This window comes from Corvus kubaryi, unplaced genomic scaffold, assembly GCF_017639235.1.
Source record: "Corvus kubaryi isolate FWS band 111438036 unplaced genomic scaffold, C.kubaryi_AGA036_p1.0 37387, whole genome shotgun sequence".
Lineage (NCBI taxonomy): Eukaryota > Metazoa > Chordata > Aves > Passeriformes > Corvidae > Corvus > Corvus kubaryi.
In genome coordinates this window covers 8,569,163-8,590,661 of record NW_024581129.1, presented here as the reverse complement: position 1 = coordinate 8,590,661, position 21,499 = coordinate 8,569,163, and the positions used below count along the sequence as shown (strand labels likewise).

At 37.7% G+C, this 21,499-nt stretch overlaps 1 protein-coding gene across 3 annotated transcripts in view; it reads right to left on the bottom strand.

The window, feature by feature from the left end:
* The window catches only part of SNX29 (sorting nexin 29), a 114,627-nt gene that overhangs the window by 4,097 nt on the left and 89,031 nt on the right, over nt 1-21,499 (bottom strand). Inside the window, exons 21-22 of one of the 3 annotated variants that reach the window (XM_042037346.1) lie at nt 14,717-14,751; nt 14,100-14,170 (exon numbers count right to left, since the gene is read on the bottom strand). The exons of 1 other annotated variant lie outside the window; for it this stretch is intronic. In XM_042037346.1, the coding sequence (XP_041893280.1) occupies nt 14,733-14,751 (19 nt within the window). In that variant the 3' untranslated portion in view covers nt 14,100-14,170; nt 14,717-14,732. Of the gene's footprint in view, nt 1-8,596; nt 14,171-14,716; nt 14,752-21,499 lie in introns of those variants that run through there. One more of the 3 variants, XM_042037347.1, reaches the window with a different exon arrangement.

The window sequence follows — 21,499 nt, the reverse complement described above, 5'->3', positions numbered from 1 at the left end:
TTGAATAATCCTCCTCTGTAACTGTGTTGGACCTTACGCAGCTTGCAGACTTTTTTCCCTATGATTTGACTCTCTTACTCATCTTATTCTATTTCAGTAAATTAAGGCATTACTCATAGAAAATCAGAATCCAGGCACAACAAAGATACCATATAACGAGTCATTTAGTTTATATTGAGAATGTTGGCAAACGTATATGTATGCATGCTGACTGCTCTCCTGAGCAGTCACTGAAGCTTTTACTGCTGGATTTTTTTTACCTTAATCAATTTTACCTTTACTGCTGGATTCATTTTACCTTAATCAATTGCACTATGACATTGGATTTTAAAATGGGCAGGTTTGATTATGGTAATAATGCTGTACAGCTGACTCAAGAATAATTATTAAGGCTAAAATTGTAATTAAAGATACATGCCAATTGCCCAACTTACTTGTGCTTCTTAAGAACTATTTATTACTCATTTAAAGAATGTTTTCAGACAGATTAAATTAAAAACACCATTTCTGTCTATGCCAGGCATGTTCAGGAAAAAAATAACAACTGCATATCAGTTCAGAATCTAGTATTTGACTAAGCTGGGAGAAGCACTAAATAAAAAAATAAAAGTTGACAGAGCTCAGCTGTCACCTGGCTGACATCTCCTAACATCCACATCATGACCACGAAGCTGAAATTGGTTTGGATTTCTTCTGCTGTGTTTTGTCTGGTCCTGCTCATATGTAACATTGGCATTTGTGAGCAGTAACCAAAAAACTGTATTACATGAGAATCTGGAGACATGGTGCAATATATGGCAGAAGGTAAGACTACTTTTGCTTGTGCTCCTCAGCATGATACATATTAGTAAGATATATTAGAATTTATATGAGCTTCATAGAACACAGTAAGTGGCAATTTCTCCACATGGCATTGCCCTCCAACCTGGCTGATGAGTTTACATAAATGCTAAAGCCTCTCTCATATCTCAGGGCCTGTAATAGAGATCTTTGTGAAAGATAGCAGATGGGGTAACCTTCTGTTTTAAGCTGAATGTTTCATGTTCTTTCTCTCAGTTCTCTCATATTTTATGTCAAATTTTCAAAGTACAGTCCTAAACCTCTTGCAGCCCAAGAACTCCAGATTGGAGTCCTTGGATGTTGCAACAAACATTCGAAACCAATCTCTCTGGACCTTGCAATGCATGAGTCCCTTCTGGTTTCTCCTTTACTTTTCTGTTCTATTCTGCTTCGGAAGTTCTTATATTGGTCCTACAAATGTACTATCTGAGTACATTTCTGAATCATGTTCTATTCTTGTCCTGTTCCCTTGAAGGAACTGATCTGTGCTGTAGCATTTTGTTTGGGGATTTGTTTATTTCAGAAAGAGTTGTTTGTACTTTGAGGCTCTATACTTACATTAGAAACCACAGAGATTTTTGATACTATGGTTTTGGTCTGGACTCCAAGAATTACGAGTCTCTGCTCTCCTCAGGATTACAAGAGGGAGTGTTTAGGATCATACCCTTTGCTTTTGAGCTTGTGCCCCAAGCATTGATACGATGCCCAACTTTTAGAATTGCCCTCTTACATTGCATGTAAGTTATTCTCATTCCCCTCATCTTACTTTTCTAAGAGCAGGAATAAATCTCTTACATCTGTCACCAAAACACCCTGTGGTGGTTTTTGTCCACCTTATGATCACAAATCTAGCCAGCTTCACACATTATCAAATACTTCTATATGGGCTGAGACGCCTTCCTTTTGAAAATGTTATAAAACTAACTTGAGCCTGAATGCGGGCGGAAAGTTTCACAGTGTCCTTCCTCTTGAGCAGCAGACAGAGAGCTGCTTCCACCTTACTGACCATATTATTTCATATATTAACACCTTCAGCATCACTGCCCTCTCTCCTGGTGTGGCCTGCCCCTTATACACAGACTGAAAGTGGGTCAAGAACACATTGAAGAATTACAATTGTAATCAATGTTTGAGTCAAAAATCCAGAGTACTACTGCATATAGAGTCATTTGACACAGTAAATTACAGTCAATATATAAACAAATAAATAAAATACCCAAGTGTGTAGCAGAATTTCATGCTTTAGCACAGATAGGCCATGAGCTGAGGGTGAATTTCTAATTAAGAGAGAATTGCTATGGTAACCAGAGGTGGTCACAGATAATTGGGTGTGAAACCCCATGAGGCTTCATGACAGAGGTGTCTGCATATATTATACAGCACACTTTCTGTTTCTTAAATAGAATTACATTGTCAGGTCAGGCATATTTTTCATATTTTAAATGCCTTCTTTTTGATCAACCAAAGTGCAACTCGTAAGGGGTCTCTGATCTTTAAATGGTATCAGAACAGTCAATGTGCAAAGACAAACTGGAGTAAGGATTCTCAGCCTTAACTTACTCTCAGTGGTGGGTTAAGAATTAAGACAGGCGTTTGACTCCGTGTTTCCTAACGCACCTGAATGGGACAGAGAAGGGAGATAACTCCCTGTGTTGGCAAAGCAGAGCAGTCAGGGACAAAGGAACACTGCTCCTCAGAATGGGACTGTGCACGCTGTCCAGCTTCATGATTGTCTTGATACTATGTTGTCTTAGTTAAAACAGTTATTATTTTATCACAATTCATGGGAGAGCAAAGGGATAATCACGGAAACTGAATTATTCTGTGCAACCCAGACCAGTCTGATCAGAGCAGAGGGGATGCTTAAAACTCACATCAACACAGTGACAGCTGCATCAGCAACCAATTGTGATTAAACAAATTTACTTAAATCTACAAAAATTATTTATCAACTTAAGCACCTCCTATTAGATATTTCTGAGTATTATCTTAGCTAATTAGATATTCATTATCTATGTAATGAATCCTATATTATTTGTGTAATGAACCCTGATGAAGATTAAAGGAAAATCTCATTATTTCAAATTGTTGTTCTGACATAAGATTTCTAAGATTTGTATTTAAATCCATTCTTGAACATGTGGATATGAATGAAAGGTCAGCTCTTTGCTTTGCAAATCCCCATTTCTCTGTACCAGCTGTACTTAAAGGGCACAGAGCTACTTCAATGCATCCAATATTCCTCTGGTCTGGAGGAACCTTGTGAATTCTCACAACAGGATGGATTCAGAAATGGGTAGGATAAATAGATCAACTCCTGCAGACTTCCACTACTACTGCAACTCAGAGAAGTTTTGAAACTCACTTCTTTGAGACATTCAGGATCTTTAAATCTTAATTGTTTTAATTTCCCATATATTGATGGTGGTTCTCAAGGTGCCTTGGTGCATTGCATTTGACAGTTTCTCTGTAACCAAGGAGTCAATTAATCAGGTCTGCCTTAACACATTTTCGTGTCCCTGTTATCAGCAAAACAAGAACATCCCTGTTCTGCATCTTTAAACGAGGTAGTGGGTTATCATCAGTCTCTCTGCATATCTGAACAGGCTGCTCAGCCACTCTGAAGGTGCAATCTGTAAACACAGTAGGGCATTACAGCCGTCAGGAATTATCTGACAGAAAAATTATCAAAGGTAGTCAAAGCTCTCCATCCACACTGATAGTGCCAATCTAGCTGTGTTCTGCTGTTTCTGCACATCCAGATTTCCCATTAATTACATCTCAGCAGGAGTTCTGCATACAGCAGTGTGGTCAAAGACATTTTCAATCCCTAAGGAAAAGCAGACTATCATACTGTACCCTCTGTCATGCAGCGAGGAGAACCCTTCCCGTGCTGATTAAGTACAGCAGTTGACAGCAGATGTTATTTGTTAATTACTGACATATCCAAAGGGTCCTATGGCTTGACAGACTCGGTAACAGATCCATTACCCACTTTGTTTTATCTCATTATGGAACATATGGTGGCAGTTTGATGTAGTACAATTTTAAACATTTTTTTTAATGTATTCCTACACTGAATTCCTCAATCACTTTTTCTGTTGCTTCTTGATGGGTCAGAACATGTGCTTTCTTTTATTTTCCTTTTTCCTGGTATCCAATTACCCTGTATTTTCCAATACAGTACAACTGCTCAGAGTTACTGATATATCTTATCTGCCAATTCTTTTTTTTTTTTTCACCTTTAAAAAATATCAACCAGATGGTTTCCAAAAATGACAATTATATCTAATGCATTGTTTGAAATTAAAGTACCACTGCAAAAATGCCTCTCATCTTTTTAACTGCTTGAAGTCATACGTATCACTTTGGGTGCACAAAGAACTGTGTGTTCCATCACTGTATTAAATAAAAGCCCACTGAGAATTTGAGCTGCTTCAAGATAAAGCTGAGCAAGTAGCCAAATTGTATGCTACAAAGTCCTAGTGTGTATCTAAAACTCAGATCTGAAAAGCAGATCCTTCAAACTGCTCAGCAGCTTAAATATAAAATACATTATTTTTTTATTTAGTCTTACAGTTAAGAAATACACTTCCTTGTGTACGTCAGTGGAGATAAGATATATTTCTAATGACAGATGTCTGAGGTGTTACCTGCTTTGATTTGTAGCTAGAATGATACTTAACTATATTAAATTGTATTTGATTTTCTACTTCTTTATAAATCTATCTTCCGTCTTTGGAAAGCACCTGGGGATTGCTACTGCTGATAATTTTCTTAGGAACAGCATGGCCAGCAGGACAAGGGCAGTGACTATCCCCCTGTCCTGGGCACTGCTGAGGCCACACCTCAAGTCCTGTGTTCAGTTCTGGGCCCCTCTTCATGACAAGAACTGGACATGGAGGTGCTGGATCATGTCCAAAGAAAGGAACAGAGCTGGGGAAGGGGCTGGAGCACCAGGAGCTGCTGAGGGAGCTGGGAAAGGGGCTCAGCCTGGAGAAAAGGAGGCTCAGGAGGGACCTTGTGGCTCTGCACAACTCCCTGACAGGAGGGGGCAGCCGGGGGTGGTGTCAGTCTCCCAAGTGACAGAACAAGGGGAAATGGCCTCAAGTTGTCCCAAGGAAGATTTAGATTGGATATTAGGAATAATTGCTTAACCAAAAAGGTTGTCAAGTCCTGGCACAGGCTGCCCAGGGAAGGGGCAGAATCACTATCCCTGGAGGGGTTTAAAAGTTGTGTGCATATGGCACTTGAGGACATGGTGTAATGAGGGACTTGGGAGTGCTGGGGGAACAGTTGGATCTGATGATCTTAGAGGTGTTTTCCAACCTAAATGATCCAATGATTCTATATAAAATTGGGAATGTTAATAAACATAATTTAATTTCCAACTAGAAACTGAAATGTAGAAACTGTCAGTGTAATTGGCACATGTTAAAGCGTCTTCCTTCATGGATGAAGTAGCACTTGAAAAAATAAGGAATAAAATAAAGAAAAAGCAAAATACTGACAAAAATTAGGCATTTAAAATTAGTATTAACCTGATAAAATCTTTTCTTGCTATATTCACTTAACCTGTAAATATTTTTCACAGATTGAAGCTATGTAATAGCAATATGAAATCTATTTTATAATAGCAATAATTCCCAAAGAAAGGCCTTGTTTTTTGACAGCTCTGGAAGATGTTAGTTGCAATAATTAAGGCTTTTGTCATGCAGAATCTACAGAATCACAGAATATTCTGAGCTGGAAGGAACCCACAAGGATCATGGAGTCCAACTCTTAAGTGAACGGCCCATACAGGGATCAAGCCCACAAAAAGTTGATAGTGTAGAACTCACACTGACTAAAACAAACCTTCGATGTACCTCAGCTGTTTCTGAACAATATGCAGCACCAGGAATAAAATTAATCATGAAAACAGTCTTGACACAGATCCATGCTGTAAATCAAATCTCTCCTGATGGGAGAGAGTTTTTAAAGTCCTTGCCAGGAGTTACTTTGAGAGACAAATGGAGACTTTCAGCTTTCACTGCTGCTAGATAGTTGTTTATTAAGTCTTATCAGAGAAACAGAGTCACTAGCATGACCCAGACACAGCACAGAGCAGAGAATGCAGGAGAAGGCCTAATTATCAAGATTTACACAGCCTTTTAAAGATAATTTAACCAATGGTTACTAAAAATGTATATTATTTTCACTTTCCTACCAATTATTCAGTAACACAGCCAGGAACTGCGGAATTTTTTGTCCAGTCATCCCAAATTACTTTTACTGCAGAATATGGAGTAGTAGAAGAAGAAGAAGAAGGTTTGGAGGACAACAACAATCCTCCACTTTGATATTTTTTGCTCTTATCTATTCACTACAAAGAGAAGCCTAAAACCTCTGAATTTTTCATCCTGTGACAATCTTACACAGTAGTCTATCACCTAATTCACACCATTGTATTTTCTAGTTCTTGTCTGATAGTTGGCAATCTTTTTCCATGGACGGAAGTCAAAACACTGTTGTTCAGGGGGGTAAAAACCCTTCAAAACAGAGAAATATTCTCGGCACTCTGGGTTCCTACATAGTCTTAACAGGAAAATGGAGTAGTTAAAGTCAGAGCTGAAGCACTATGCAAAGGTGAATTTGTCAGCCACGAACTCTAGAAAACTGGGGAAGGGCAGATCTTAGCGATTCAGAAGAGACCCCAAAAATAGCAAAAGCTCAACACAAGCAGGTGAGTGTGAAATAAAGAGTGAATCTCCAAGCATACAAAGAGCATGGAAAGCTTCCCACAGAATGACCAAGCCCAAGGCCCCACAAGCTTGGTATTTGGAACAAAGTACAAGTGCAGAGGTTCACCCAGAGCACAACAGTTTGCTCAGCACAAAGCTCTGAAGGCAGGACATCTGTTAATGAGGGGCTCACGTGACTGAAACAATTACGAGCTGCATATGAGTAAGGCTAGAAGGTGACATTAAAAATAAAGACATTTAGCAATGACAAATGCAGTGTATGGAATAAGGTATATGCACTTGCTGAGCATCTTTAAAATACTGGGAAATTAAAAAATGTAGGAAATAGGATGGATATTGTTGAATTGGAAATAAAAAGCAAGTTATCATCATGATTCTTAGAAATTGCACATCATAAAAGCCTGCTGTCCCAGTGCAGGTCAAAAAATGGCAAGAATAATTCAGAAAATAGGCATGACACACACACACAATCTGCATGATGATTTTCTAGAACAAAATCAAGCACAACTTGCAATATATCAAAATGTCAGCTATCTATTTTAATTTTGGGAATACAGTAAGTTCACTCACAATACTTAAAAGGTCATTCAGAAAAACTGCAGTAGCAAAAATCTTACTCTAAACATGCTCTTTCTTCTGACAGATCATTTGTACAAAGCTTTTTCCTTATTTCCTTAAAGTTTCTAGGGAAATTAAAAAAAAAAAAAAATCAGTAAATCCTCTGCAGGTCCTTTCCTGAAAAGAAAAAACTCTGTAGGCCCATGTAGAAATGCCAAGCTGTTACAATTTCCCAAGTGCAACCTGAAGCTTTGCCTGGATGCACAGAAAAATCAGTAGTCCCTTTAAATTATCTTGTTCTTCCCAGGATTTTAAAAGTAGCAATTAAGCAGCAGCATCCCAGCATCTGGACAAGGCAGTGGGGTACAGGACATAAAGGGTTACAGCATCAACCCTGTTCTTTCCAGCCTTCTTCAGCCCAGGGTTGGGAATCTGGTTGTCTTTCCCCGAATGATCAGATTTTACCCTTCCCATGCAGTTCAAAGGCTCAGACCTTTCCCTGCTAGGCAGGAAATAAAGCTCAAGTGGCCAAGAAACACCCACTCAGAACAGACACTTGTTCTGCAAGGCTGAAACTGTGCCCCTGGTGCAGGGAGATCTCGAGTCCATACAGTCCCAATCAACAGCCTGGGGCTATTTGTGGTCTAGTTACCTCAAGCAGACAGAAAAGGAAAAAAAACCACATTGCTTGAAACTATTAATTTAAAGTTTATAAGCATAATTTTGCTTTATGATCTTAAATAACTGAGATATGAAAAGCAAAAACAAAATCCTAAGGACTGCCAACACTAATTAAAAGTAAAGTTCTCTCATCTAACTCCTGTAATGAACCCTAACCTGCCACGGGTTTTAAAAGATGCAGATAAACATCACTGTAAATTTTACAATAAGTGTCTGTTTTTAACATGAACAGTTCAACTAATTAGATCGCTCTGTAAAGGTAGTGGCTTGAAGAATTTTAACTGAATTAACCAGCAGATTATTCTGTGAGTATGAGGAATCTACTAACTAAATTATTTTTGTTAAACTACAGCTTTGTCTGGTGGAAATTGATTAAATGCATGTGATGCTTCCTTTTTAAAACTTCCTTTTCCACATGATATGGAAGCATTCAGTTATGAACTGGATATGAATTGCCAACTGTATCATATCTCAATAAAAGGAAATAAAACAATCATATGTGGACTCTGAATGTAAAAATGCCAAACACCACAAATGTAGTGGCATTGCCTGGCATTGTTTGCCTTCCTGCTTATCTAATGTGATTATAAACTGAAATGTTCAGGATGGCTTTCAATAAATACTACTTCTCGTATGAAGAAGTAAGATTTTAACAAATTAAAGTCTGTTATGTACATACATCACTCTAGAAACACATTGAAAAAATGAACATAAATCAAAGAAGCAATTACAAAACACCTGAATAGGACAAACAGGATGTATAAACACTCTACTTCAAAGAAAAGATGTCATTTTTTATTTTCTTCTTGGTAAAGTAGCATATTTAACCAGGTTACAATAAAATTACCACAGGATATTAAAAAAAAACCAACCAACCAACCAACCAAAAAAAACCAAAACAAGAAGAAAGTATTTAGAAAATTTTATATACATACATTTGCTTAAAAATTCTATAATGTAAACATTAGCATAGCAAGTTAAAATAATATTACAGTTTATTAATACTTATTTGAATACTGTACATATATATGCTTAATTAATAATGTCTTTTCTACAGTTTAATAGTAACAACAACAAAAAAAATCCCTCCCCTAAGTCAAAAGGGAAATTCAGCTTCTTCAGTTGTCAACAGGTGTGGTCCCACATCCAAGACACTTAGTTCTTTATCTCAGTGTTAACTAAGAAGGAAAGCACAGCCTTTCAGAACTGCATTTTTAACCACACTTACATTTTTATAATTTTTAGTGTCTTAAATGATTAATACTCAAAAAGCCACTTATCGCAGTTTAACTACAGTCATGGCATGGAGATAATTTCTGAAATCTTGTTAAAGGAACTGATTCCCCTAGAGGGAAGTGCAATAAATTCTGTTTTGATGGAATAAAATCAATATTCTTTTTTAAGTCTGGTCATCTGCAGCAATTTGTAAATCTGGAAAAGCCATTCCTTTCTAAACATTTCAATGCTGTTGTCTAGAATAAAGTCATGCCATTATGAACGAAAAATTAAGCCATTAATATTGATTAGAAGTATGCTCTCATTATTTTGGTAGAAGGAATTTATAAATAATCTAAGTTCTCTATAACTGGATCATAAAAGCACAGTTAGTGCAGAGTGAGATATAAATGAAATGTACAGTGTCACACCACTGTAGAACAAGTGGTTTATCTTCCATTCAATATGTGAAACACGAAGCAGGTTAATTGATATTTTTAAACATATTTTATATTTCATATAGATATTTTCCTATAGTAAAGTGTTTCTTTGAATACAGAATGCTATGAAACTACCAAACGTACAAAATAATAATCAAGTTAATAGTCCATGTGATGCAGGGTGCTAACTGAAATACTCCAACCTAAAGAAAGTGAAGGAGAGAAATCCTTTACTTTCTTGAATTGTTTAATCACTTTTTTTGACTCAAGATCCAATACTGAAGCATTACTGTTGTTTCCAAGGAATAAAATGTGGTTTTGTGTGGAACAGGTTTCTTTTCATATATCCTAGAGTTCCAGCTGGAAGAGCCCAGGGCTGGTTCCAAGATTTGCAAGGGTGTATAGCAGCAGGATTAGGTCAAAAAGTGGTGGTTTTTTCTTTTAAACAGCTGTTCCACAGGTGTCTCATAGCAATTTCAAATAGGTAACTGTATTTTTATCCACAGGTATATATTATCTGTTCTCAGAATTCCAAGCCATTAGATGAGAAACATTTTGGGGTGGGGGAGTTGAACCTTTGAAATGGCATGAAACTTCTAGCAGAACTGAGATCCTTGCATTCTTTGAAGGAAAAAGAATGACATCAATACCAAAAAGCACCAATTACTAATGCTGGTAACAAAATACCAGGTTCTTAAACATTAATATGTCCTGGCAGAAGCATCATTAGTTCACTGGGGGTTCCCCAAGTCTCATTTATTATTAGCTTGCTACTCTGAGTCAGTCAACTGCATTTGTTAGTAGGTTCTTATTAATTAATTTGACAGCTACCATGTAGACATTACTTTGTACAATAAAACATGACTGTCAAAAAAAAAAAAAAAAAAACCACCTTAGCAATAGGTCACAATTTTGAGCCAGTAATCTTTAGTACCATTCTGTTCTTTCTCTAAATACTCATATTAATTCAATCACAGTGGTTTATGACTTGCAGTAGATTCTTTAAGGTAGTATAATTTGATTACAACTCAACATCAACAATACATCAACAATATATTCCATTAAAAAGACTGGCTTTAAAATGATCTTCCTAAGAATATGTGACTTAATGGACATATCAATTTAAGCCTTTATAAGTTTGTCAATATCTTGCCTCATATAAATCTTGGAGATTTATTATTATTATTATTGAGAACTTTAATTTGCAAAAGCCAAGTCAACACACTGCACTCTCTATAATGAATGAGAGAATCTCTAAATAAATGAGATTCTGAAAAACCACAGTCGATCTATGAACACTGATGGTCACATCTGCAAAAGCTGGAAGAGTTCTGCCTGCTCTGGGTGTCTTAGGGAAGTGTTCATGGTGGATGTGACTGGACAACAGCATTACAGTAAAAGTTGTGCCACTTCTTTACAGTTTATTTTGAACAGTCACTAAAGGATCCAGAGGAGAAGCCCTGGATCTAAAGACAAAGCAGGAATGAAATGCAAACAAGACCACAAACTGCTCTAGGCTGGCTCTACCAGCCCACAACCCAGGGCTCCCAGGAACAGCTCCAGCACCCAGCCTGCCACGAGTCCTCTGTCCTGCAAATACAGCACTGGTCACTGGTGCCAGCAGGAACGGTCAGTAATGAATTAATTAATAATTCATTAGTAATGAACCCAGTACCTCCTTGTGAGCCACCCACTGAGCATGGACGGGGGTTTAAAAGACGTGAGTCAGCCAAAGGAATTTAGAGATGTACAAAAATTGCAACTGCATGGAATTGGGTGAACAGGATAAACTGATAAAATCATTCCACTGACAGAATCATGGTTACACTTACAGGTATTGCAGAAGAATAATATAACTACTTAGGATTCTTAATACCAACGGGCCAACCTTCTTCAAGAGGCTTTGCTGGTTCTGGTGAATGAACACAAGAAGTGGGATTTCTAACAGATACATAGGATTGCAAGGGCCTTTCAGAATGTCTTGAGGTGGTAGAAATTTGGGCATTCCTGTCAGTAGGCACCTACTTGCACTCATGCAAGTACCTCAGTAGTCTTCAAAAAAACCAGGGGTATAAAGTGGGAATGCCACCTTGTGAAGAAAGGCTTTCATTTGATTATTTCCTGGGATTTTAGAGAAATGACAGCTGAGCTTTTAAATGGATTAGTAATGCACCCATTATGGTATCTTGTATCACCAAGTGAACATTGTTTGCAGACTGTAATCTTAGGAGCTGATACACAATTCAGCTAAAGTTAACAAAGAGCAATTTGTATACGGTAAACAAGTTTAGTATTTTTATGTGATTTACATACATACATAAAAAATTACAAGAAGCAAGATAATCAGGAATGAAATAATTTTAAGAGCTAAATGCAAATACAAAAAATTCCTTTTAAACAACTAAAAAGAAATTCAGTCTGCAGTAAATGAAATTTCTTACATTTGCAACTTGCTGAATAAGAAGTACTTGAATCTTTGAATTATTTCTTGAAAATGAATACAGCTTCATGTAACAGATACATCACAAAGGTTTCCACACAGTGTTTTCTTTCAAATTTACTTGCAATTCAGTGTTAGTACATGTGCCATATTTTTATTAACCAAGTCTCCACTTTCTGAAAAATAAGTTAAAATTGTTTCAAAATGGGACCATTACTATAGCTACTTTTCTTTCCAACAAAGACATACTAAACCATCAGCAGTGCATCAGACTGAAGAGTTTGGAGAAGCTACTTAACTGTCAATCTACTCACTTTCCTTTCTTCTGAGTAAGTGTCCCACTGTAACTAACACAAAACACCAACAGTAATTCATCTGTTCATGAACACACAGCAGTGAGCTCCCAGGCTGGCCTTTGGGCTTTTCTGTTTATCTGTGTGGTAACTGAGATCTCTTACTGACTGAGAAATATGGTTTCATTTCTGTGACATGATTTCACCTCCTGAAATTTCTGACCTGGAGAGTGAATCCCACTCCTCTCTGCCACATTTTGCTGTTGACTGCAATCTAAAAGCTGCATATTTCAGTGGTGGGAATCCAGCACGTGGGGCTCACACTCAGGCACTCTGGCCCACTGATGCCACTCACTGTGGGTAACAAAGCCCTTCTCACTTGAGAGATGCCACTGGAAATGACTGGACCACTGACCTCCCTGAACAACACACACTGCTCACAGGTTTGCAGAACACAAGTTCCAGTTTGCTGAAACTTTAGTAAAGCACTGAGGTACGAAGTCTGTTATTAATCATCAGCTTGGTTTTTTTTCCTGGAGAATAATATAAGATGTGAAAATTTAATATAATGAATGGATAATAAAACGACAAGATACATCAATTTAAGTAACATCCCAAAAAACTTCTGAGAGGAAAGATGTTCTTACATAAAGGAAAACCAGAATGCAATTGATAGAAAATTTGAACATATACTGCTTAAACTTAACGAAGAGAAGAAGATAGCTAAAACATAATTAACTGCCTACGGCAGTGCAGCTAATGGATACTGAACTGGATTCCAGTTAATCCATGTCAGGACTTCCATCACTTGTAACAATTCTTGTCACTTCTTTAGTTACTCTTACAGTAGTAGCATTACCAATTACTTTTCAATAAGAGGTGATGGGTAACAGGCACTTTCATTACAGGCAATTTTTAAGTATCACCAAGGGTTTTACAAAAGGGTTTTACAAAATCAGATTAAGAATTCCACCCTGCCCTGTTAATGATGGACTGTTCTGTAACATAAACAACAAATTAATAACAAAATATAATCCAAGACTTAAAAGCACTGTTTTGTACCATGCTAATTTTGTGTATCCTTCTGGTGGTTTGTAGAAATGAGTAATATTGCACCTGCCTTATAGCAAGACTGAAATTTCACTAAAAAATTATTACATTCTCTGATTTTAAAGAATTACTTCCTACAAATGAATGCTATTGAGAATATATAACTAGAAATGTACAAAAGCTATTTTTTCACCTGCAATGTTTTTCTCATCATCTACATTGTCAAGTTTTTTAAAAACCTTTGTGTGTCAGAGGTTTACAATTAAAAAAAACCCAAAACAACCCAGTCTTTCTATTTACAAAAGGTAATAAATTAGTGAGGTTCTTTTAAGCACATCCTTCTGACATACTAAGTAGTGATAATCATAAAGGTTCTACTAAGAAAAAAAAATTGTCTTGACATGAAGCCCATGTCTCTCTGGAACAGAAAACTGTGCATGGAAAAAGGGACAACATAATACAAACAAGGAATTCATTGTGACAGAAGGACTTCAGAGGAACAAAGGAGAATTTGTGCAGTGCCGCTTTACAAAACAAAGGAAATGCCGATCAGTTTGCTGAGCTCTCGTGAAGAGCCCTCGTATTCTTTTGAGAAAGTGATTACTGCCTTCCAAAGTAGTTAATCAGGATATGACCCTTGGTAATGAATGTCTCTTTTCAGGATTTAAGTTGATGCAGCTGTAGTCTCTTCAGGAGCTTAAATTATAAATATAGGCTAGGAAGGAATCACAGAACAATTTAAAGTACGTGCTGCCCACAGTGACAATTAAGGAGAAGGGTCAGAGATCACCACTCTGAGGCTCCAGGCTCCGGGGCTCCCTTGGGTGGCTGCGGGACAGTTTGGGGAAGCGGGTGGTCACTCTTGAGCGATTGCTTTTGCTTACTGGCTCTCCAGAGGGCGGGATATCACTAGGAAGACAAAAAATAAACACAGAACAGCTAATTTATGTTATATGTAAATTGTTGTGTAGTATTTCCAACATGAAAAAAGCAGATGTTATGAGAGCCTGGCACATGACTGCAAAGTACAGCACACGTCTTCAACATCACGGAATTGCATTCTTTCTACTGGTATCTCAAGTGTGAATTACAAAATGGGCTCTTTCAGAAATGAAAACTAGTAGAACTTTCAATACTTTATGGAAGATTGTAAGTTGCAGGATAAAAGCAGATCTCTATGAGTTGCAGTTCAGAAATGGTGGGAAAAGCATTTTGAAGTGATAAAAGTACAAGCAAAATAGACATGAGCTTGGATGATGCTCAATTAACAATCCTCTAATCATGGATGGATGTATCATTACATGATGAAGTACACTGGTAATACATCCCTGAATTCTTCAGTCTCTCCTGACCCACAACAGACTACAGTCTTACATGAATGAGCCTTTTAGAAAAGACTCTGAGAAGAAGTACATTAAGTTCAAAAACAAGCAGTAACAGAAAATTCCAGCTTACCTAGGTGATATTCAGGCTATAGACTCCTCGGAAAACTACAGTATAAAGGGATAGCATTGTACTTTTGCCATTCTTTTACAGGACTCCACATGGTTTTTAATTAAACTGCTTACACACACATCAATAAAAATAAAACTAATTTTTGCATTTAGCAACTCAACTAAGCAATAAAATTACACAGCATACAAAGCCAAGCTTATTTTCGTAAGTGAAAAACCCAAACCTTATAATACCGATCTTCAGAGTGTGATAACAAGTCCAAGAGGGAAAAATTGCTCATCTGCACTTCTGGCCATATTAAACAAACACAGATATATTTTAAAACAATCCCCAAAGTTCTCTCTGCAGTTCCTTTTCCTGCAGTGACCTTCCTCACACAGAGGTGAGACACTCCTGCCAGAGCCACAGGCACACTCAGGCCCCACTGAGGTGTTTTGAGCACCCACATGGGAGAGATGTTAGCACAGCAAAAGCCTTTAACTAGTCCTGGGACTGAGTGGAAAATTCACCTGCAGGCAGCAGAGCACTTCTGCAAGGAAGGGCAGCTGTCCTGCCCTGGCCATTGGCTTTGGAAGTACTGTGCACACACAGCCGCTCCCACAACGGTAAGAGAAAAAAAATACAGAAAAGTTATGTTCAATTCAGATGCTAAGCAACAGAAAATAAAGTTTTGTGGGTTTTTTTTTAATGGCAGAGTATTTAACTGGTCTAAGTTTCTAAGCAGAAAACTCTGAAATAGCTTTATTGAAAATAATAAAGGATTTTCCTAAATCAAGATTTACCACATTCCTATTACAGTATTTAGTCTTCCAAGGTAACTATGAAGTCCTTTGTGTGAAAAAATGCATAAAATACTTGTGGCATACATCCTCCTCTTTTTCAATAACCAGATTAACAAGTTAGATCTTTAATTCCTTGTTTGTCTTGTCACGAAAATAAAAAGTCTAAAAATTAGTTTAGCCTACGTTATTAATTCGTGGTAGCCAAGGATAATTGGACTTCCAACCATGGCCCTATGATTTCTGATTCTGAAACTCAGCAATGCTATCTAAGTTGCTGTAGAGAATTCTAATCATGTGAATCCAATTTCAGCTGTGCTCATTACCATGGATTTCTTTTAGTAACATGAATATTATTACTCATAATTTTTATACTATTTATAAAATTGAGCAATGCAGTGTTGATACTGTAATGCTTGTAAAAGAGAGCATGTGGCATTGGCTTCAGAGGGTTGTGATTTTGTTTTAAGATATGTATTTTTCAGAAAATGTAAACGTAAAATAATCTAAATATCAAATATAAAATGGAATAAATTTAAATGTTCGCCTCATTGGGCTTTGCTCAATCTAAAATAGGTTAATTCACCAGCACGATGGCCAGTGCTGACAGAGCTTTGGCTTTCTGAGGCACACGGAGCTTCCTGGCAGGTACAAGGTGCTTTACCTTGCAGAAGAGAGCATGAGTTAAGCGCAATTACTGTAATTTGGTGATTGCTTTACAGAAAGCACATTTTAATGCACAAGCTCCTCCTGCTGGCATGTCCCCAAAACGACATCAGTGCCAGCCCATGGAGCAAAGCTATTCAGAGGGAAAAGGGCAAAAGGGGCAGAAGGAGTTCCCCTAAAATGAAGAGAGATGAATTAATACCAGTCTGCCTTACCAGGCACGGCTGAGGTAATCAGGTCATTTAGGGTAATTACATGAACACCAACGTCTGTGAGCAAAGGACAGAAATTGCAAATAATTCTGCTAATGTAAATGATGCTACTCCACAACATGATATGTCTAATAACTAAATTAGAGGTTAATTTATCTTAAATGTCTTAGCTAATTTTTATAATGATAATCTAAGACACATCATTATCTAATGCAGGTTTACAGAAATCAATGTATATCTGAGGAATTACATCTTCATGCATTCAGCATGAAACGAGAACTGGAGCTGAAATTTAATTGATCAACTTCCATGGAAACAGATGTTCTATGGGAGAAGAAGTTTCAAGTATTAAAAAGGAGTCATAAATTTAAGTCTTTCAGCCCCTTTTCATCCTCCTTTTTTCCAAACCTGATGGGAGAACCAGCCATCTCACTTGCCTGCTTCAGCTCTGGCTTTTTTACCAAAATGACCAACCCCCCAAAACATACAGTAATCAAGTAGGAGGAAAAGATTCCTCTCCCATCTCTTCTGTCTCCTGTTATTAGATTTAATAATTTAGCTGTGGCCTTGAGGTTGAATGATACCTATAAAGTCTCTGGCACAAAACAAGACACTTCTAGAATGTACTGACAGTTCAACTGGTCAAATATTCCATGAACTCTTGGGCAGTGGCATGAAGACCTTAAAATGATCCTGTCTGTATTTCTGGCAAATGCACATGAAGGTGGAATTGAGACAAATCTATTTTTGCCACCCTGTGTTTGGGATGGAGAAGAAAGAATACACCATTACCTACAAGGTTTGCAATTCCTCTCATTTGTCACATTCAGTAAAAATAGTCCCTAGGTTAGTTGGGGGGGGAGGGGGAGCTGAGTTAGGGTTCACCTATAGTTGATGGTTTTACTCAGATTAAGATACAAATTTTAAAGCAGGGAGTAGCTGTGCTGCAGTAACTCTCCCAGCCCAGCTGCCCCAAGTCCCTGAGGTAAGTAAGCACTTACTCTAAGCCTACACCTTTCCCTGTTTGGCTTTAATACAACATTCTGCTTTTCATTCTATTGCCTTCTGAGCCACAGAAGCCTGAGCAGCGTCCAATTTTCTAGGCAGAGCCTGGCAGGCAGAGAGGCTTGCCAAGCACTGCCCTGTTCAGCAGTGGAATGTCCACGTATTAAAGGCTCAAGTTCTTTTCTACATTCTCACCTTGGCCCATTCTGAAGAAAAAAGCAACCTGATGAGGCAATCAATTCCTCCTTCCCACCGGGTCATTGTTTAGCTTTTAAGCATTCCTGATTGATCTGCCCAGCGTTTGTTTGGCAAATGATTCAGTTTCATTGATTTTGTCTTGGTGTCAAGTTCTGCCTGAGGTGCCTCTATAGAAAATAGCTTAAAATAACCGGTCCTTTTCATCAGCTGCTGGTTTATTCATACCTTTGATTTATCGCTCTTCCTGTATCCAAATGTAAACTGTATTTTGTGGGGTTTTCTTTACATACTCAGCATATGGAACTGCAGTATTCTCTTGGCTGATGTTGTGAGCGTTTACATGAAGAAATTTATTTCCCAGCTCACTGCCTATTCTTCAGGATAAAATTAGAGAGAGAAGTTTCTGATAAAAATAGTATAACATGTCTGCAATTGGAAATAATTTTGTATCAGACAGAGATCAGAGAACAGAAGTAATAAGCACATCTTGGGAGTGTAGCAAAGCTCAGGATCAGGCATTTCATGTATCTATCTATAGATTTATCTCACATGTAAATGCCTCTCTGGAGACATTCTAGTTTCACTTGAGTTATATTAAACACACCTTATGAAAAAAGGCATTTGCTTCCAGATAAATTTGGTGACTTTTGCCAGCTTCTTGTGTTATTAATACTTTGTTAGTCATTATATTAATCTAATTCTGGTTATAACCTCAATGTTTAATGTGGTGCTCAGGCAGGCAGCTCCTCAAAACGGTACTGTTAAGCAATGCCCAGACTATATATCAGGAGATCCTTATTAGACAATTGAGAACTAATTCTGACTTAACAGTGCAACATATCTCATCACCTTCTGCCAATTAAAATCAGGTAAGACACCTCTTTAGTGGCATTATTAACTAAGATTCTGAATTCACCAATTTCACATACTGTAGTAACTCCTGCTTTGCAGTCAGCTGGGTAAAATCCTTGTTTCCAGTTGTTGTAGTGTAAAAATAATTAGAGACACATTTCCTGCCACTGATCCCAATTTTGTAGAAATTAAAATATAATTATTAATGAGAAACTGTGATCTCCATTTGTTAATATAAATGTCTGATTTGGATGTTTAAAGAGTCAGTTATTAACAGAAGAAATAGAAAGAGAATCCCTCTATAGTACACTCTGACACTGAAAATCCTGTAGAGCAAAGTTGTCAGGTTACAAACTGAATAATCATTTCCCATCAAGATTAGATCTGAAATGAAATTTCAAGAAATGAAAAGCATTAATTCTGATATTCTGTCCAACCAGTTGGTTAATGTACAGCTCCTTCTACTTCCACATACACACTTCTAGACCCATGATGTATTTGATCTCTTCTTGCAGTGAAATAATGACACATAATCGTGTTTCCATTTGTTATAATTCAAAGTACCCTGACTTGAACATTCACATGCTGTAATTCAGTTTCCATAACAGCATGAAGACTTTCTTCATCAACATCTGCATTGTTATTTGAATTTTTCTGTAAACCATGACACTGTACATAACTCTGATGATGCAATGTTTTTTCCCCACTAACTTCACTTTGAAGTTGGCATAACAAGATGGTTACTGTATCTAATAGTTATATAACTGAATAATATCTATGTTATACATTCACTCAGGAAATTCTCAGAACCCTGCAAAGGTGACCTTTCGTCAGTTTCCATCTAAGCAATACTTATACTTAATATTCTCATTCCTTGGCTTTCTCCTGCACAATGACCTCTGTGTTTGGGAATGGTTACTGTCCATGTGATGCCCCAGACAGAATAACAGAATGCACGAACACTGTGCTCTGGCAAACAATCCCTGCACAGCTAACTAGGAAGACAGAAATCACCAAACACAGAATTACATGTATTTATAATTTATATATTTTGGTTTTGTATTCCTGTGCTCAGTTGAAAGGCAGGAAGTTTGGCTGTTCCCTATCATTTACCTGATCCTGAGCTCACTAAAGCACTGAGATTAACGGCAATAAAAAACTTGGTTCATATTCCTGCTTTACTTTACCATGTCAGACTTTCAGCCTTCAACTCCACCTAATTTCACCACCTGGGAAAGGCAGCACAGTTACCAGTCTCCTGTTTTTCCATGGGCTCGGGAGCAAACAGCTCCTGGTGCTTCAGCTCTGAGCTGGGCAATGGCCCTGGTGCAGTGAGCTGGCTGCTGTGTCCCTGCTGAGGGGCTCTGTCCCCTCCATGCTCCCTGACTCTTCTTTGATCCAATATTTGGAATACTTGCCCCAAAGCACTGCCATGTGCAGCTTTCAGTGAGTTTAAAAATCTCCAAGGGAATAATGAAACTTAGCTCTCTTTGCTTTGAGTTTTGCCAGTAAACTGCCGTCATAAAAACCAACCTGCACAAGCAATTACCATCATTATTTTATTTTTAAGAACAAGCCCCTTCTTTTAAAATTACCATAGAAGCCAATGGAATGAGAGAGAAAAGTTGTAACCAAAACATGTTGTTTTGATCTTCCAAGGAAGTGCTTGAGTTTTAATTGCTCCATCAAGTTAAGAGGTATCAGCTGCTTCTCTCAAGTATCTTCATTTCTCATGAAGATTACACATGATATTAACATGTGCAAAAGGCAAGAGAGAGCTGATGGGACCATTCTCAGGGTCAGATCCAGATTTGAATCAATGTCACATTCAAAATAACAGCTATGAATATAAAAAACATGAACAAACTTAAAAACTGCTCCTAGAATTATAATCACAACTTTTCTAAAAAATATGGTGGCAGTGATAATGTGAAGAACACTGCTCTACAGCAATCACTCTTTCTGGGTTTTAGTTTTTAAATACTATGGGCATTGTATTGCACTTCAACTGTAAGCTTGATACAAATAGTGATCCATGACCTAAAAACCTCAAAAATATAGGCCATAATCTCAACCCCTGGGAGCTTTTAAACTGTTCTTCATTTTAGTCCATTATTTAGTTTTCCTAAGATAAAAAAGAAATTTCCACTGAGTTGGATAAGCTCGTAGAAAATAGTAGATCTGCACCTGGCAACATAATCACAGGGAGAGGGTTGAGACTTGGCATAGTGGAATTAGAGCTGTACTCTCTAAATAAACAAAAGTAATCAAGATGGGGAAATATGTAAATAAATGAGTACCATCAACAGAATAACAAGGGAAATGCTGACTTTGTTCTTGGTAATGGAGACAGGGACTAATGTTTACATTTAATCCAAGACAGAAAAGGAAGCTCATGGAAGAATGACATTGCCTGGTAAATGACTGAGGGAGCCAACTTGGGATGCAACAATCTTGATGGATTAGACAGAAACTAAACAAGCATCAGGCTGGCCAGCAAAAAGATGACCACAGTAATCAGCAACCAAAATAACATTTTCTGTTTAATCATATTTTAATTATTTTCTCTGTAAAAAAAGAAAATGTCCATGATAAATGCAGATCATCCTTTTTTTTCTCTCTGACTCCGAATTAAGTTAACAGGCAGCAAAATCTGCTACTGACTCCAGCGGGAGTTCAATGCACGGTGCATTGCTGGCCAGGAGCTCCTGAAATTTGGGGTCAGCTCGCCAGGTATCATCAGAGTCTTTAAAAAGTATATCATCTTGGTCCATCTATAACTCAGAACTTTGCCAATGAGTTCAAAATAAAAATAAAACAGATTTGCAATAAGCTTGCTCCTGTGCCAGAATATTAGAGAAGAATCAATTCAGGACACCAGTGAGCAGCCGTGACTCTCCCACTGCTGGCAGCCACTGCAGTGTAGCTCCAGGGCTGGAGTGACATTCCTGGCAGCTAGGAGCTGCTGAGCCTTCTCAGTTCTCAGCTCCTGGAGAAGCCTGTAAATGGCTACTGCTGCCCAAAGAATCTGCTTCTGGAGGCCAGCTGAGTTTTGTCCCACAAGGAAGCTA